The sequence below is a fragment of the Acinonyx jubatus genome, chromosome B3 (assembly GCF_027475565.1).
Source record: "Acinonyx jubatus isolate Ajub_Pintada_27869175 chromosome B3, VMU_Ajub_asm_v1.0, whole genome shotgun sequence".
NCBI classification, from domain to species: Eukaryota; Metazoa; Chordata; class Mammalia; order Carnivora; family Felidae; genus Acinonyx; species Acinonyx jubatus.
Genome location: NC_069386.1, coordinates 118,998,253 through 119,014,054, shown reverse-complemented (window position 1 = coordinate 119,014,054; position 15,802 = coordinate 118,998,253). Strand labels below are relative to the sequence as shown.

General features: G+C 51.2%; 1 protein-coding gene across 6 annotated transcripts in view; it reads right to left on the bottom strand.

The window, feature by feature from the left end:
- ESRRB (estrogen related receptor beta) overlaps nucleotides 1–15,802 on the bottom strand; it is a 170,881-nt gene that overhangs the window by 36,488 nt on the left and 118,591 nt on the right. For all 6 annotated transcript variants that reach the window (XM_027066226.2, XM_053224754.1, XM_053224757.1 and 3 more), the window contains exon 3: nucleotides 928–1,044. In XM_027066226.2, the coding sequence (XP_026922027.1) occupies nucleotides 928–1,044 (117 nt within the window). The remainder of the gene's footprint in view (nucleotides 1–927; nucleotides 1,045–15,802) is intronic.

Genomic DNA, 15,802 nt, shown 5'->3' with positions numbered 1-15,802 from the left:
CGGGGTAGCTGAGGAACTGCTTCAGGAGCATGTTTAGAGGTGGGCACGCTGGGCCAGCTGGGGTGGTGCACGCGACAGAGACCAGAGGTCTCTTATTTCCCCAACACGGCAAGGTCCAAGTTGTCCTACTGACAAAGCATCAATTAAATTAGCGCCTTCTTCCCCAGGGATGCAGGGAGAGGAGGATGAGAGGAGCGCTGGGCTTCCAGAAGCCCCCTCTCAGGGAGGGACTACATTCGAGACCAGCCCATTCCTTTTCACTCCCAGCCCCTCCCCCATCACACAATCTTCAACACGCACCTCTTTTCCTGCCTCCTCCCCCTTCTGAAAAGGTTCCAGGGCCCAGAACCATAAAAGCGGATGTGTAAGAACTTCCAACAGCTCCCTCGAAAGTTGCAGAAGGGGAGAAACACACACACACACACACACACACACACACACACACACACACGCACACACATCCCCCAAGATGGACCTGGGCAAGGGTCATCAATCTGAGCAGATCAAGAAGGAAGGGGATGAAGGGGAGCCCAGAGAAGTGTTGCCCAAATAATGAGAAGCCTACCCCTCCCAGGGTGGACCAGGGGCCTCGCCCCAAAAGGAGGGCCTTCCCCAGAGGGCCAAGCCAGCTTTCTAGGGCCCAAGTGGGGTCAGGATTTTCCAGAGGATCCTTAATGCGGAACTTCCGATGCCTGCCCCGTGTCCCCCTCATCAGTGGAGCTGTGAGGCGGCCGTAAACCCGCGTGCAGGGTGCGTGTGAGAGAGGAAAGGGGGGCGCCCCAGGGAGCAGGGGTCCCACCTGGGATGCGTGCAGAGACTTTCTGGTCTGCGCCGCCCGGGGGGCAGGGACACAGGGGTCCGAGACGCCCAGTGAGAAGGGACCCCGGGCCTCGGTCGGAGCACGGCGTGGCCGTGCGGGCCTCTTACCTTCCTTCAGCATCCCCACTTTGAGGCATTTCATGAAGCGGCAGGCCTGGCAGGACTTGCGCCTCCGTTTCGTGATCTCACACTCATTGGTGGCCGGGCAGCTGTACTCGATGTTTCCTGTAACCAGACACAGACAGGCTTGCCACGTGCCCTCCCGGAGCCCCGCCCACCAGCCAAAGGCCGGATGGAGATGGACCGGCGGGACCTACGACTGCCCCTTATCCCGAGGTTTCCATAGGGCAGTGGCTCCCACGGTGGGTGCTCGGAGGTCCCCGCCACGATGTTCCCGACCCTCTTAAATGCTTAGATCCCAGACCCGGAGGGCGGGGTGGGCCAGGCAGCCACAGCTTTGAAGAAGGGGAGCCCACGGCTTTGAAGGCCCCACTGAGCTGGCATTTTACCCCAGGCACAGAACACCTCCTTGCACTGACCAGAATGTCAGTGCAGGCCACCGGCCCCTATGCCCTCCAGCCGGGGGCCCCAAAGCACGGGCAAAGCCTCCTGGAAGCTCTGCCCCCGCCCCGGGCTCAGGGCCTGTGTTCCGTGTCCCTCTCTGCACACCTGGGCCACCGCTTGCTGACCTTGAGAGAAATCACTTTCCTCTGAGTCTCAGTCTCCTCGTCTGCAAAGCAGTGTGTAGGATCTCCCACGTGAAAGCAGGAGCAAGGGCATTAAAAATGCTAAAGCACTAGGGCGCCTGGCTGGCTCAGCTGCCAGAGCACGGGACCCCTGATCTCAGGGTGGTTGGGTTCAGGCCCCTTGTTGGGCACAGAGCTTACTTTAAAAAAAAAAAAAAGTAAAGCACTACTCAACATAGCCGATTACATAACCACAGCCCTACTACAGAGGGAATTGGTGACCATTTTCTGGTCTCGCCCCTTGAATGCATTCTAATAATGGCTACCATGAACCTGACCCATGCTCCCAGGAGGCTGTCAGCCCCTCGAAGGCAAACGCTTGTGCTGTTCACCACTCAGTCTCCCAGATACACCGAGATCAGCCCCTGCCATGCAGAAGCCATGCAAGAAAAACTTGTGGAATGAGTCACCGACAGAATCCTCATGGCAATCACGCGAGGTCAGTATTGACACTGCCCCCATGTTACAGGAAAGGCTGTGGCTGCCTTTCTAACACAGGGCATAGCATCTCTCCCACGTCCTCTTACCTGCCTATAATTACTTAACATATAGGCGTTGTGTAGCTATAAATGTGAAGAGAAAGGCAATGGGAAGGAAAGGGAGGTCCAGTGGAGTAGAGGAGAGAAAGGCAATTGGAAGGTAAAATGCAACAGTGACCCAGTGCTATTCTGTTTTTATCTGGTCTTCTCAGCCCCTGTCCCAACTCTGGGAGGCCTGCCAGAGCCTGTGGTTTTCAGAGAACAGACTCTGGACTAGTGCAAACTCCCCTTGCCCACCCCCATCAGATGCCCACCTGAGGGAGCAGGGAGAAGGCTGCCCTCCTAACCCTCTCGTCAGGCCCAGGGACAGTCCTCCGAAGCAGGGGTGCTTGTGGGCCCACCTCGCCTGGCAAGGACACTGCCCGGCATGGAGCACCCTCTGAAAGGTCACTCCTGGCCTGAGACAGAGCTTGAAAGGTTAGTTCCAGACCTGCCTGGCCTCCGAATCCCCCCTCTCCCCCCAGCCCCATCCACATTAGCAGTTCCAACAGCTGTCTTTACTGCGCACCTGCTCCCGTGCATGATCCGCACGGGTGGTCACTCTTCACAAGGCCCCTCGGAGGTGGGCCCACCAGTGCCCCATTTCACAGGCCCAGCAACGAGACTAGGGGGTGCTGAAATGAGTTACTGAAGGCCACACAGAGCCCCTGTGCCCCCCCTGCACTCCACAAGAAGCTTGGGGAAACCAGACAGGCCCCTCCCTGTTGCCACCCCAGCAGCTGAGGTGGTCTGGAGGAAGTCGGGAGGGTGCTGTCTTCCAGAATCCCTGTGCCTCAGCCTTCCCCTGTGGCCTATGGAAAATACTGACCGTTGGATTTTCTGAGAGCCAGCAGGAACCAAGCTGTGCCCCTGACAAAGGGCTCTGAGGTCATAAAATTGTAGCGCCCCCGATTACAAGGTGAGGAATCACAAGAGCTTGCTGAGTATTCTCAGCCTCATTTAGTACTGGGGAGGAGACATGACTTGCCTGGGGCACCTTAGATCTCCATCTCTCTACGCACCTCTCTCTGAATTCCAGCCGCCATCACCTTATCACCTTTCTCCCTCCCATTTCTTACAGGGTGGGGAGGAGGGTCTAAAAGTCCCCCTCGGTGCAGCAGGGTGGGAGAAGGCAGGAAGGGGAAGGGATAAGGATTCTGTGAGCCCCTCCCCTCTTATCCAGCCCTAACCATTTCTTAGGTCACTCTGGCTTGTGTGGCTTCTTGGCAAATAATTTCAGTATTTCCAGAAGCACAGTAAACAGGAGAAAAACACAAATATGAATTAATTCATCCAAGTCCATCTTGGCTTAGGAGGCTCTGTAGAGTTTGGTCCCTGCCACCATCCCACCCCCACCCCTCTCTCTCCAGCCTCAATATCCCTCCCCCTGCCCCCACTGTCCTGCATAATCATCAGTTCCTGGAACTCAGTGATAACACAGGCTTCCCGGCCTTTGTTCCAGCTGCTTAGAACAACCCCAGTAAGCTCCCTCCACCACCTCACCTGGCCCGTCTACACCTCCAGGTCCCACGGATACAGGTGCTACTCCTCACCGTCACCTGACTCCTAGACCAGCTCCTCTGGAGTCCAGGCGCTCGGCACACACAGGAGGCGCTCGGTACACGCCGAGAGCCAACACTAACAGGTGCTTCCCATGAAGCAGCTATTGGTGTGCTTTTCACATACTGCACCTTTAATTTTCCCAACAACTCTGGGAGGTAAACATCTTTTCCTCCACCTTATAGATGAGAGCAGAGTCCAGGATGAGTCAGAGCAAGGACTTGAACCCAGATGGTCTGGCTCCAGTCTTGCTCGGAACCACTGTGCAGTGAGCTCACAGGGCCTGTGGCGGCCCTGCGTTCACCTGGCAAGGCAACTCACGCAGCCTCGGGACGCCACTTGCATGCTGCTAGCCGTTCACCTTCACTGGTCTCGGCTGCACAGCCAACCTGTCATCCCTTGAAGGAGGACCGATCCCGGGTTTGGAGGGGCTGTCGCTCCAGCGGGGGGTCAAGAAATGCCTGCGATTTGGCACTGGTGCTCTCCCAGGACAAGAGGGTTGAGCATTAACAACAAGGATAGAACGGTGTTCCTGACCCTGCGCGTGCGTGTGCGCGTGCAAGAGAGAGAGTTCTGATTTTATTTATTTATTTTTGCTCCTTTCAATTTGTTTTATGGCCCTAGCGGCTGGCCGCCAGAAAGCCAGGCTGCTGGCCTTGCCTTGTAATTTCTGTAAGTGCCTCCTCGATAAAGTGATGAGATTAATTCATCAGAATTTCTGTGGTCTCTGGAGGGCAGTCTAGGAGAGCTCAGGAGCAGGGAGGGGCATCTGTGGAACACATACACACACACACACACACACACACACACACACACTCACCACCAGCTGAAGCATGGCAGGTTTGGAGGTGGGCCCTCATAGGACAAGGACCTAGCCAATGACTAGCATCAACTCAGAGTTCTAACACAGGAGTGTGCCCAGGACAGGCACAGGCAGACACTACTTCAGGTCACCTAACCTCTCTAGGCCCACTTCCTCATCTGTAAAATGGGCATATAGCACATGCCCGTCTTACAAAGTTGTGTGATACAGGGACAGAAAGCACACACAGGGCTCAGCACAGTCAATGTGTGGGCAAGCCAGGACTCAAGGCTGCGGTGCTTATTTGTACACGCAGGCAGTGCTGCCAGGGTAAATTCAGCAGAAGACTCCGGGTAAGTCTTTGACGTGAGGCCAGCCACCCATTCTGACATTTAAGAACACTAAGACTGGCGACCTCCGAGTTGGTGCGTCCGCACTTGTGGTAGGGAAGGGAGGAAGGAATGCTCAGAGCCTGACCTGGACTTCTGCGTGACCTCTGGCCTCGAGGCAGAGGGGAAATCCCCACCATCAGCTCCTTTGATCCTGTGCCCCAGGAAGGAAACCCCAAGGGCGTCACCATCAGCTGTCTCTGAACAGCTGCAGGGAGTGGGCAGTCCTCTCCCGGGGCTCAGGGGCTCAGGGGCTCAGGGCTGGGGCCGCAGAGCTTAGACAGGGGGCTCCTGGGGGACGCATGTCTCAGAGGCCGCTGGCTAACATCGGAGCCCGAGTGGCCGCCATTTTAGGTCACTGCCGTGGAAGGGCTGGGCCAGTAGTCACTTGGCTCCACTTCCCTATCTATCTCACTTCTGGGGGACACAGGCCATCTCCTTCTGTGGGGCCCACTGTCCTCAACTGTCCACCCTTCCCTCTTCCTTACCTCCTAGCTCCATGATCTCATTCGTGCCACTGGCCTGGGCTATCACGTACTTGGTAAGGATGAGCAGCAAGAGGCAGGGCCTGTGCTCACACCCTTTCATCCATCTGCCTGCTGGGTATTTCCACCTGCAAGTCCCTACGGTTCCTCACACCTCCTCAGCTGAACCCATCCTTACCCAGCCGACTCCTCTCATTGTGCTCCTTGTCTCAGCAAAACGATCACTAAACCGCCCCTACCCCCATCCCCACCTAGATCAGAAACTGAGGCGCATCCTGGATTCTTCCCTCTCCTTTATTCCTTTAAGGTCCTTCTCATCCTACTTCATTCACATTTTGTCCCTCCTTCCCCTATGGCCACAGCTCATCAGTCCCCACACTCACCTGCAGGCACTAGCCTCCTCTGTCTCTAGTTCCCTTTCCAGTCTGACCCCCACACTGCCCCTGGAGGGACGTTAATAATCCTTCTGTGCAAAACTCCATCATGGCACACCCCCTGTCTGCACACACATCCCACAGCCCGATAAATGGCAGCATGGGGCGGGAACTGCCAGAGGAGAATGGACAAAGTAAAACCCAGAATAGCCAAAGATGACAAGCCATCGCTTCTCCGCCTTTGGGCTAAGATCAAGTGTAGTATCTAGATGACAAGCCATTTGTACTGCAGGGCCTCAGGAAGCCTCAGGCACCGAAGGCTCGAGATACGGCAGAAGATGTGGTGGGCTTTGGGGCCACAAACTGGGGAATTTGCTGGGAGGACTTGGCTACCATTCCACGTGGCCATCTAGGAGTCCTCCACAACCCACCCAAGACAAGCCAGCTTCATCTCTGGAGGCTGTGAGCAAGTTAAGTTCTGGACTCAAGGACCCACTCTACTTCAGGCAGAAGGGAAGCTGAAGCTAAAACTAGGATGCCTGAACAGTGGGAGCACCCAGCCCACCCCAAGCCCACTCTCTGAATCCTAGCAGTCTGCACCCCACCCCAAGACAGGAATTTGTAGGGTTCTTCTCTGGGAGAATGCACAGCATCAGAAAGAAGTCCAGCAGATGAAGATCAACAGACGGAATGCTCCTTCTACCCTCTTTATCCCTATTTGCATTTAAGACAGACAGCCGAGGATTACCAATACATTTTTAAACCTCACAAAGCAATAATCAACATACTATCAACTTGAGAAGAAAAAAAAGAAACCACACTGCATTCATGAAACAAGAACAGCATGCAATAAAAAGTTTAAAATGTATAAAATGAAGCTCCTAGAAATGAAAAATACGAAAGTCACAAAAGATTCAGAAGAGCTGAGGAGCTGCTACTCCAGAACAGAACAAAAAAATCCAAGAAATGGACGAGAGACTAGAAAAGATGTAAGAATTAGACAACAGATCCTAGAAGCTCCGCATCAACCATCACAAGTTTTTAAAAGAGAAAAAGGTGGGACAGGAGGTCGTCATGAAGGCAGAAACTGAAGAAGGGAGGGAGTGGGTGGAGGGTGGAAATTTCTAAGACCTGAAGAATATGAGTTTACAGACAAAAAGTCCTGCTGAAAGCCCAGCAGAATAAGTGAATAAAGATCTGGATAAAATTACAGAGGTGAAGAACAAATTAGTAGCTGCCAGGGGTCAGGGAGAGGAGAGTGGGGGCGGTGGTTATGGTATAAAAGGGTAAAGCCAAAGCTCTTCTGTATCTTGACTGTGGGATGGTCACAGGAGTCCATGAAGTGATACAACTGCATAAACTACACACACACACAGAGTGTGTACAACCGGTAAAATCTGAATAAGGTGGGCAGATTCCACCAATGGCAATTGCTGATTGTGATACTGTACTGTAGTTACGCAAGATGTTACCTTCGGGGCAAACTGGGTGAAAGGTATTCGGGATCTCTCTGCATCATTTCTTAAAACTGGGTGTGACTCTTCAATGATCTCAAAACAAAAACATGAAAAAATAAATAATAAAAAGACCTACAACACACAACAGAGGCTTGCGTCATAAAATTTCAACCAGAGAGGGCAAAGAAAGAAAAGATTCTAAAATTTTTCCGGGAGAGTAACGAGAAACAAGTCAAATACAAGAATCAGACCGGAGAATAAGACCGGCCACCATATCTGAAACCATAAGGGGAAAAAGTCCAAAACACACACACACACACACACACACACACACACACCCCTGTGCGCATCGCCACTTTTTTTCGCTTTGGCACTCATCATGTGACTTCATTTATTTATCTGCTTTGTTCACTGAAGTTTCCCCAGCACCCAGAACCGTGTGCGGAAGTATGAGGTCTCTATATACAGTCTCTAAATGATGACTCCAACTTCTTGACGACAGCACCAGAAACTAAGAAAAGGAGCAACGGTGTCATGGGGGGGCGGGGGTGGTGGGGTGGAATCACTTAAAGCCAGAATTTTATACCAAGCCACGATAGAAATCTCGGGGGTGAGGTGAAGGAATGGGTAAGGATATTTCCCTGCTTCCAAGGCATCAACAATTTTACCTCCCCTGCGCCTTTCCAGCACGTGCTCCCCCCAAAATGGAGGAAGCAAAAAGAGGAAGAGGCAGAACCCAGAAAACAGGGGATCCAACCCAGGAGAAGAGTCAAGGACAAGTGGAGAAAGGACTAGCAGGAAGCAAAGACATTTAACCAAAAATTGTGAGGTAACCGTATTCTGACAATGGGAAGATTGGAAATGTGTGTGGTTGGATGGGTTGTATAATTGGAACAAATTCTTCATTGTCCATAACAGGAAGTCAAGAAATAATGCCCAAATTGCCAACTCAGTAAACATGGCTGTAAAATCACATTAGCAACTAAGAAGATAAACGCTAGAAGAAAGTTTTTCTTAAAGGGCTAACTTTGGATCATGAAGAGAGGAAAGAGAATATATGCGAAGGGCCAAGGACTGTCACTTTTCACTAGGAGACTTACTTACATTTCTATCATACTTTTTTAAACTGCGTGCACACATTGCTTTGATAAAAAGCTAAAAGTTACCTTAAGAATTAAGTTTAAGAAATTGTCCAACAGCTCCTTATCACATAAAGAATGAAATCTAACCTCCAGGGCAAAGCCTACCAGGCTCGTTATGATCTGGCCAACTCTGACCTGTCTGTCCTCATTTTCCTCAACCTGAGCCCTAAGGTGGTAGGTTCCACTAATACCTTTGGGGCCTCCGATCCCTCTCCTACCTCCCTCCACCTGAAACCCTTCCTGGTAAATTCTCCCACAACCTTGAACCTCAGCTCATGATACCCTCTTCCCTTCTGCCCTGGGTAGGTTCACAAGCTTCTTCCTGTTTGCCCCCATAGGTCACACCCGCCACCTTCCACTTGAAGCAGCCAGCTGGGTGTTGCAGAATCAGGATTTTGTGTGTTGTCCTCCTTCCGAGCTACGTGCTTCCTGGGGATAGAGGTTACTGGGTCTCTCTCACTTTTGTATCTCAAGTACAAAGCAAATAAATTGATGGGGTGCCCGGGTGGCTCAGGTGGTTGAGCATCCAACTCTTGATTTCGGCTCAGGTTGCGATCTTCTGGTTTGTGGGTTCAAGCCCTGCGTCAGGCTCCTTGCTGATGCAAAGCCTGCTTGGGATCCTCTCTCTCCTTCTCTCTCTCTCTCTCTCTCTCTCTGCCCCTCCCGTGCACGAGTGTGTTCTCTCTCTCTCTCCCAAAATGAATAAAGAAACTTAAAAAAAAAAAAGCAAATAAACTGAAAGTAAAACCTCCACTTAGAGAATACTAGAACTCAGCAGTGATCCGTCAGTTGTCAAATCCAACAGCCTGTTCCAGGCCCCCTATCCTGGTCCTTCCCAATGCAGAGAACACCTAGCTCTTGAGATTTCATCTCCCTTCCCTCTGCAGGGACTCTTACAAGGTCTCGGATCAGTTCTCTATTCACCACTTTGACGCCAAGTTGCTTCCGGTGGTAAGAGTGCATCATTATTCTATGTAGCATCAAGAAAGGAAGCAATTCTGCCAATCAAACTACAACTGTGCTTCCTTGCCACTAGCATTTCCGTGTGTGTTCACATTAAAAGATCTCTTTGAGATTTACTTAGAGATATGATCGTACAGCATCCTTGTGCATACACGGAAGGGAAAATAGAAGAAAAACAAATGAAAGTGTCGCTAAAACTTCTCCAAGTGCAATTCTCCTGAAAGATTCTTGATCAAAGTCATTGTTTTTGTGTTTTCCCACAGAATCGTCCTCTCTGCCAATAAGGGAGCCAACCATGCTGTGCTTCTGAAGAATGTCCATTATCATCTCGGGGGTTACCTCCCAGGTCACTGGCCCCTTTCTGCAAGTTCTGATGTGCATGTGAGGGCAGGGTCAACCACATGGAGTAACCAGCACATAGCCCAATTCAGAGAGGTTGCGGGGGGGGGGGGGGGGCAGTGCATGTTGAAACTGATGCAAGATGGTACTTCTCAGTCTCCTTCCAAGGCTCTTACTTCCTTTCCCTTCACTAGGTCCTTCCTCTTGACCCCCCCCACCCCCACCCCTGGCCCCACTCCTTCAGAAAAGCTTTCTCTAGAAAAAACTCTCCTGGAGGGCATTTGTATCAGATGGCTTTGCCCCACCCCCCACAGTCTCAGATTAGCAACCTGGGTGGGGCTGGAAATTTGCATTTCCAACAGGCTCCCAGGTGCTTCTCCTCTGGGGACCACACTTTGAGAACCACTGCTCTAGAGGATCTCATTAGATCCCCAAACCCCACTCAGCTAACACTCTGGAGCCCTAGGCCCCGAGTTCCAACTCTCCAGAGTAAAACCTGTGAACTGATCAAACTCAACATGTCCCAAACTTTGTCCATTGTCCCAACCCCTTGCCCCTTTGTCCTTGTCCCAGCCTATCCTTCTCCCATTAGGAATATTCTTCTTTCTTGGTTTCCTTGCCGTCAAATAACCTCGCCAGCCCCCTAGCAGCCTAAATTTGAAACCTAAGGGGCAGTCTCAATCCAGCCACTGTTCATTTTATACTGTATCCACTTCCAGAAGTTTCTCAAGTCCAACCTCTCCTTTTAACCCTTCTGCCACTGCTGGCTTGGATGCCTCCAAATGGATGGGCTATGAGAATCGGCTTCCTAACCGGACTGCCTGCCCCTAGACTCTCCCACGTCCAGACCATCTTCCCCGAATTACCTTGCCAGAATTAACTTGCTAAAATGAGATCTCATTAATTCTCTGCTCAAAAACCTTCACTGGCTTCCTGTTGCCAAGCACAAGCAGCAAAAACAATTATTATCTATTTAAGAGTTATATGCCAGGCACTAAACTAAAAAGTTCACGTGCATGACTCATTTGATGTCTGCAATCTGCAATGACGTTCCAGCACCAGAAATGCTTATCAGCCCCATTACTCCCATTTCATTGACTGGGAAATTAAAGCCCAGAGAAACTATGTAACTTTACCAAGATGACCAAGAAAGAAATTGTCAAATTGGGATTCTAAGACAGGTCACACACCCTCGAATCTTGGTGGTACTCCATACGCTTCCTTCACAAAGCCTCCGAAGCCTGTGCCATCCAGCCTCCCGCTGCTTTCCCCACCAGCCCGTCCTCTGCCACCGAGCCCCCCCCACCCCCGCCGTTCCGCCCCCCAGCAGAGCACATCTGCTCCTCTGGGCCCCCGACTCCTGTTCTTTCTGCCAGGCATGCTCACCTTTCCCTCCTGTTTGCATGGAATTCCTCGGAGATGCCCTCCACCCCCCCCCCCCACCCCAGGCTCTGTCTCACCTGACTTGCACTCTGGCTGTGATGTGGTCTTTCTCTCATTTCCCCCAGTGCCCTGCAGACAGCAAACTGTTTGCAGGTTTCATTGACTCTTTTCGTACAGATGAGGAAACTGAGACCAGACGACACAAGTCCCTGCCCAAGGTCAGCCGGCTGGTCAGTAGCTGGGCTGGGATAGCGACCTGGTCCCGACCCCCACTCACTCCTAGCTCTGTCTCTGCAGCCCCCTTGCCTCGTGCCCCGTGGGATCCCCGGCCTCATTCTCCAGGACAAAAGGCCTGGAGGTGATCCAAGGCAGGATAACCCATCAATCATCTCCCTGCCCCTTCCTTGGGGAGTTTCCTTCCAAGTCTGCATCTGGGCCCCTGGTGAACAAACAGAAGCAGCGCCTGCCAGGCCTTCTTTCTTACTTGCTCTCATCTGAAGTCACAGACCCAGGAGCTGCTCCAGGGGCCTCCTGGTGACCTGCTAAGTTGGCCTCATGCCCTGGGGACGTAGGGAGGGCTACAGGGTGGCTTTACCCTCCCCTCAGCAATGTGCGTTCATTTATTCATCAGTGGCTTCCACTCCTAGAAGAAAATCCAAGTACAGCATGCACCAAGCCTCCCCCCACCACCCAGACCCGGGACTTGGCCAGCCTCCCCTGCCCCATCTCCTTCCCTGTCTCCCTCACTCACACCAGCCACACTGGCCCTCCTTCTGGTCCTGAAGCACATCAGCTGTTTCCTCCACCTGGAGCGCTGGCCCCAGGATTCTTCCACGTGCTTTGCCTTATCTTAGAAGTCATCTTCTCAGCATGGCCTTCCCCATCTTCTGTCTAAATTAGACCCCTCTCGTCTCATCATTGGCTCTTCTCTTTCACAGCACCTGCCTCAAGTCTGTCATGATGCATCTTTACCCGCTATTGTGTTTTCTGTCTGTCTTCCCCCCAGACGGCAACCCCACGGGGTAGGGGCCCTTGATCCACTCTCAACCCAGCTCCCAAAACAGTGGTTGCGACTCAACCAATATTCAACAAAGAACTGAGTTACGGCTTCATAAGCTCAAGCGTGAGGCAGGCGTGTCCCCCAAACACTGTCCTTTAGAAAAGAAGTCACTTAATATCTGAGACTTTGTGACATCTCAGAACAGAGGTGCTATGTCCACCACCTTATATCGACCAACTGCTCCAAGACCTCAATCAATGCTCATCGTCCAACCGAATCAGTAACAAGGGGGTAAAGAGACTTCACACAAATTTAGTTATTCCCGGGAATCTGACCTCACACGTTGAGTGTCAAAAAGCAGTCGAGTACCTCATACACTGTGGAAATCATGATTATACATCGACACAGATTGAAAAGAACTGCTCTGATGGTCTAGGAACTATACTTACAGCTCCAAAATGACATTTTTAGAAGCACACACATACTCCTAAAGTTTTAAGTAACTAAGACAGGAGTAAAGACAGGGTGCTCTGAAACACTGTTGAATGACTCAGGAAGTGGCCCTAGAAAAGGCAAAGACACTTTAGTCAAAGGTCTGTGTGACAAGTTTGATAACTTCGCTTCACAAAATGTGAACAGAGGGGCGCCTGGGTGGCTCAGTCAGTTAAGCGTCCGACTTAGGCTTAGGTCATGATCTCGCCGTCCATGAATTCAAGCTGTGTTGGGCTCTGTGCTGACAGCTCAGAGCCTGGAGCCTGTTTCAGATTCTGTATCGCCTTGTCTCTCTGCCTCTCCCCTACTCATGCTGTTCTCTCTCAAAAATAAAAAATAAACATTAAAAAAATAATAAAATATTTAAAAAAGCAAAACGTGAGCAGAAAAAAGTTTTTCAAAAACTACGGTATTTTTACATAATGTGATTTGAAGTATACAAGTATAACTAAAATTAACACATTGTTTTAAGTAGACGTTTGACTATTTTATCTAGATCCCTGCAAGTTTCCATAGGCAAACTGGCCAAACTAGTTTGTCCTCGTGGGAAATACAGGGGATCGCTTTGGGGGGACCACCTTCCATGTGGACACACGGAGAACTTCCTAGGCACCAGGCACTGTGGGAGAACATGGGGTTTGGTGAAAATCAAAGTAAACGTAACCCCTGTTCTCTAGGAACTTAGCATCTCCTTGGGGACCCAGTCAGATCACAGCAAGAACCACGCAGTATGGTAACTGTTGTCGATGTGCTGGCAAAAGGTATCCAGGAGCACCCAGGAGGGGCACTGTCTATGTCAGATGAGAGGGCTCGGAAGTGGAAAAAGGCATCCCCAGAGGAAACGCCAGCTATCTGGAGACCTAAGGACAAAAGTAGGGCCTGGACGTTGGGGGAGGCAGAGTAAGGAGAAGAATGTATACAAAATCTAGAAAGTGATGGTGCGTGACGAGGTCTGGGAACTGGAAAACAGAGCAGTCAGGCGGACCCGCAGCCCACCAGGGAGCATGGCAGGGGTAAAGTTACCAGGACAATGTGGGGCAATCCCCGAGGACATCCTCAATCACGCTCTGGAGTCATGGCTTACCCATAAGCAAGACAGGAGACCGACACGTTCAGACATTGGTTCAGAAAGGTCTCCCAGGCAGCACAGAAGAAAACAGACTGGGAAGGGGCGATCCTGGCAGCCAGGAGACCAGACTAGAAGCACAGTGGTCGGTGGTGGCCCGGAACAGAGCAAGGCGAACAGAGAGACGCATTAGGCCAAGGGACATGAAGGAAGGAGATGGAATTGGACATGATTGTGGGGACGCTGGTCTGGGATGGGGGGCAGGAAGTCGAGTTCCGGGTTAAGACCCACTTCTGGCCTGCACACCAGGGAACCGACAACTGGGACACAAGGAGAGACGTCTAAGGGCAGGTAGGACTTGTTGCATTTGGGAGCTTCCAGAACATCCAAGTGGAAATGTTTTGTAGGTGCTGAAGGTTCTGGAGCGCAACGGGGAGGCTGAACTGGGACTCATTCATCACAAGCCCAGGCAGGAGCAGATACAGATACAGGGCAGTAAAGCGGGTCAAGAACTGAGAAGAGGAAGGGAAAGGGGGGCTGGAAGCTGGAAGTTGAGAGGGTGGGGGTATCGGTTTGTTTTCTTTGTCTTAGATTGCAGATACCACAAGTATTTCAATGCAGAAGGGAGGAGGCTAGGAAGTGAGAGGGTAAAAGAGAGGAGATAGTGGGTAGGAGGGTCTCCAGAAGTGGGGCGGGGATGGATTCACCCAGAGCCTGGGGCAGGAGACCATCCCTCGCAAGGGGCAGTGGGTAGTTCGGCTGGCAACAACTGAGGACATTCCCATCGAGGGCTTCCAGTTTCCCAATGGAACAGGAGGCAGGGTGACAGGGTCAAGGTTTGGGGATATGTCTTGGAAAGGTCCCCCAGGTGGCTCCCTAAAAGGCCACTTCATCTGGTACTCATTACAAAGGTTTTCATTACTGTGAGGTCAGTATCATAGTCCAGAAAGGAGCTCCATCTCTCAGGGCCAGACTCACATTGGCCAAATTCCAAAACCTGACATATAAGCCCAGGGATACACATTCAAGTACAAAGAGAAACTGATGTGCCTAACCTACAAGATCACTCTAAGCAGAAGACCTGGGGGGGCGCGGGGGGGGGGGGGTGACTAGATCATAATCAGAAAGATGTTAATCACATCAACTGAATGTTTAATGACATCAGTCTGTCCCCAGGCTGACTCCCTTTTGGTAGGAGTGGTGCCTTTGTCAAAGTCTGCCTCCTTTTTCCACGCCTGGGGGGGGGTGGGTAGGGGGCTGATCAATCCTCTTTGATGAGCACATTTTTTTCCCCCTTAGATATGCTAGTAAATTCGGTCAGGTTGAGGATTATCTCCTTAGCTGTGGAGCCACTGGGTCCCTTCGGGAAGGTGCCTTTTTTGCGTCTAAGCTCATCTGTTCTTGGTGTCCTCACCATCTCCAGCATGGACGACAAACTCCCTTTCACGCAGAATCGGGCAGGCAAAGTTGCACTAAACACTGAACGTGCACTACTAGGGGTTTGATCCTAAGCCCCAGGAGGACAGAGGGACTGTACCTACCTTGTTCAATGCTGTAGTGCAGGAGAGCACACATTTTTTCTGTAAAGGGCCAGACAGGAAATGTTTTAGGCTTTATGGCATCCTGCTGTTGGAGCACCAAAGCAGCCAGGTTCTACGTGAACGAATAGGTGTGGCAGTGTCCTAATCCAACTTGATTGACAAAAGCAGGCTTCAGCCTGTAGGCTATTCTCAGCCCACCTCTCCCGGCCCCTTCCCCCAGCCCCACAGTGCTCCCACCTAGCACAGCCAAGCACGCAGAGCGTACTCAATAAATGTTTATAGAAAAGAAATGGCTGGGGGTCCCTGGCTGGCTCAGTCGGTGGAGTGTGCGACTCTTGATCTTGGGGTTGTGGGTTCGAGCCCCACGCTGAGTGTAAAGGTTAAAAATAAAATCTTAAAAAAAAAGAACAGCTGTCTGAGGGTTTTTTCCTCAAGTCTATCATGACATCCTTGTTTCTATAAACTTCTTTCCATATTGATGTAAGCATGGAATTGAGAGACTGAAGGGATCTAAGGAGACAGAATATGAGCTAGCATGACTTTAGAGCTTTGCCCAAGCATTTATATCAAATAGTGAATGGATCGTTCTGTGATGAGAGGCCCTCAGTCCAAGTTATCAGGCTTTTAAAACGTGGTCTGAATATCCTCTTTATTTTTTTTTTCAGGTTTATTTAGAGAGAGAGTGGGGGAGGGGCAGAAAGAGAGGAAGAGAGAGAGAATCCCAAC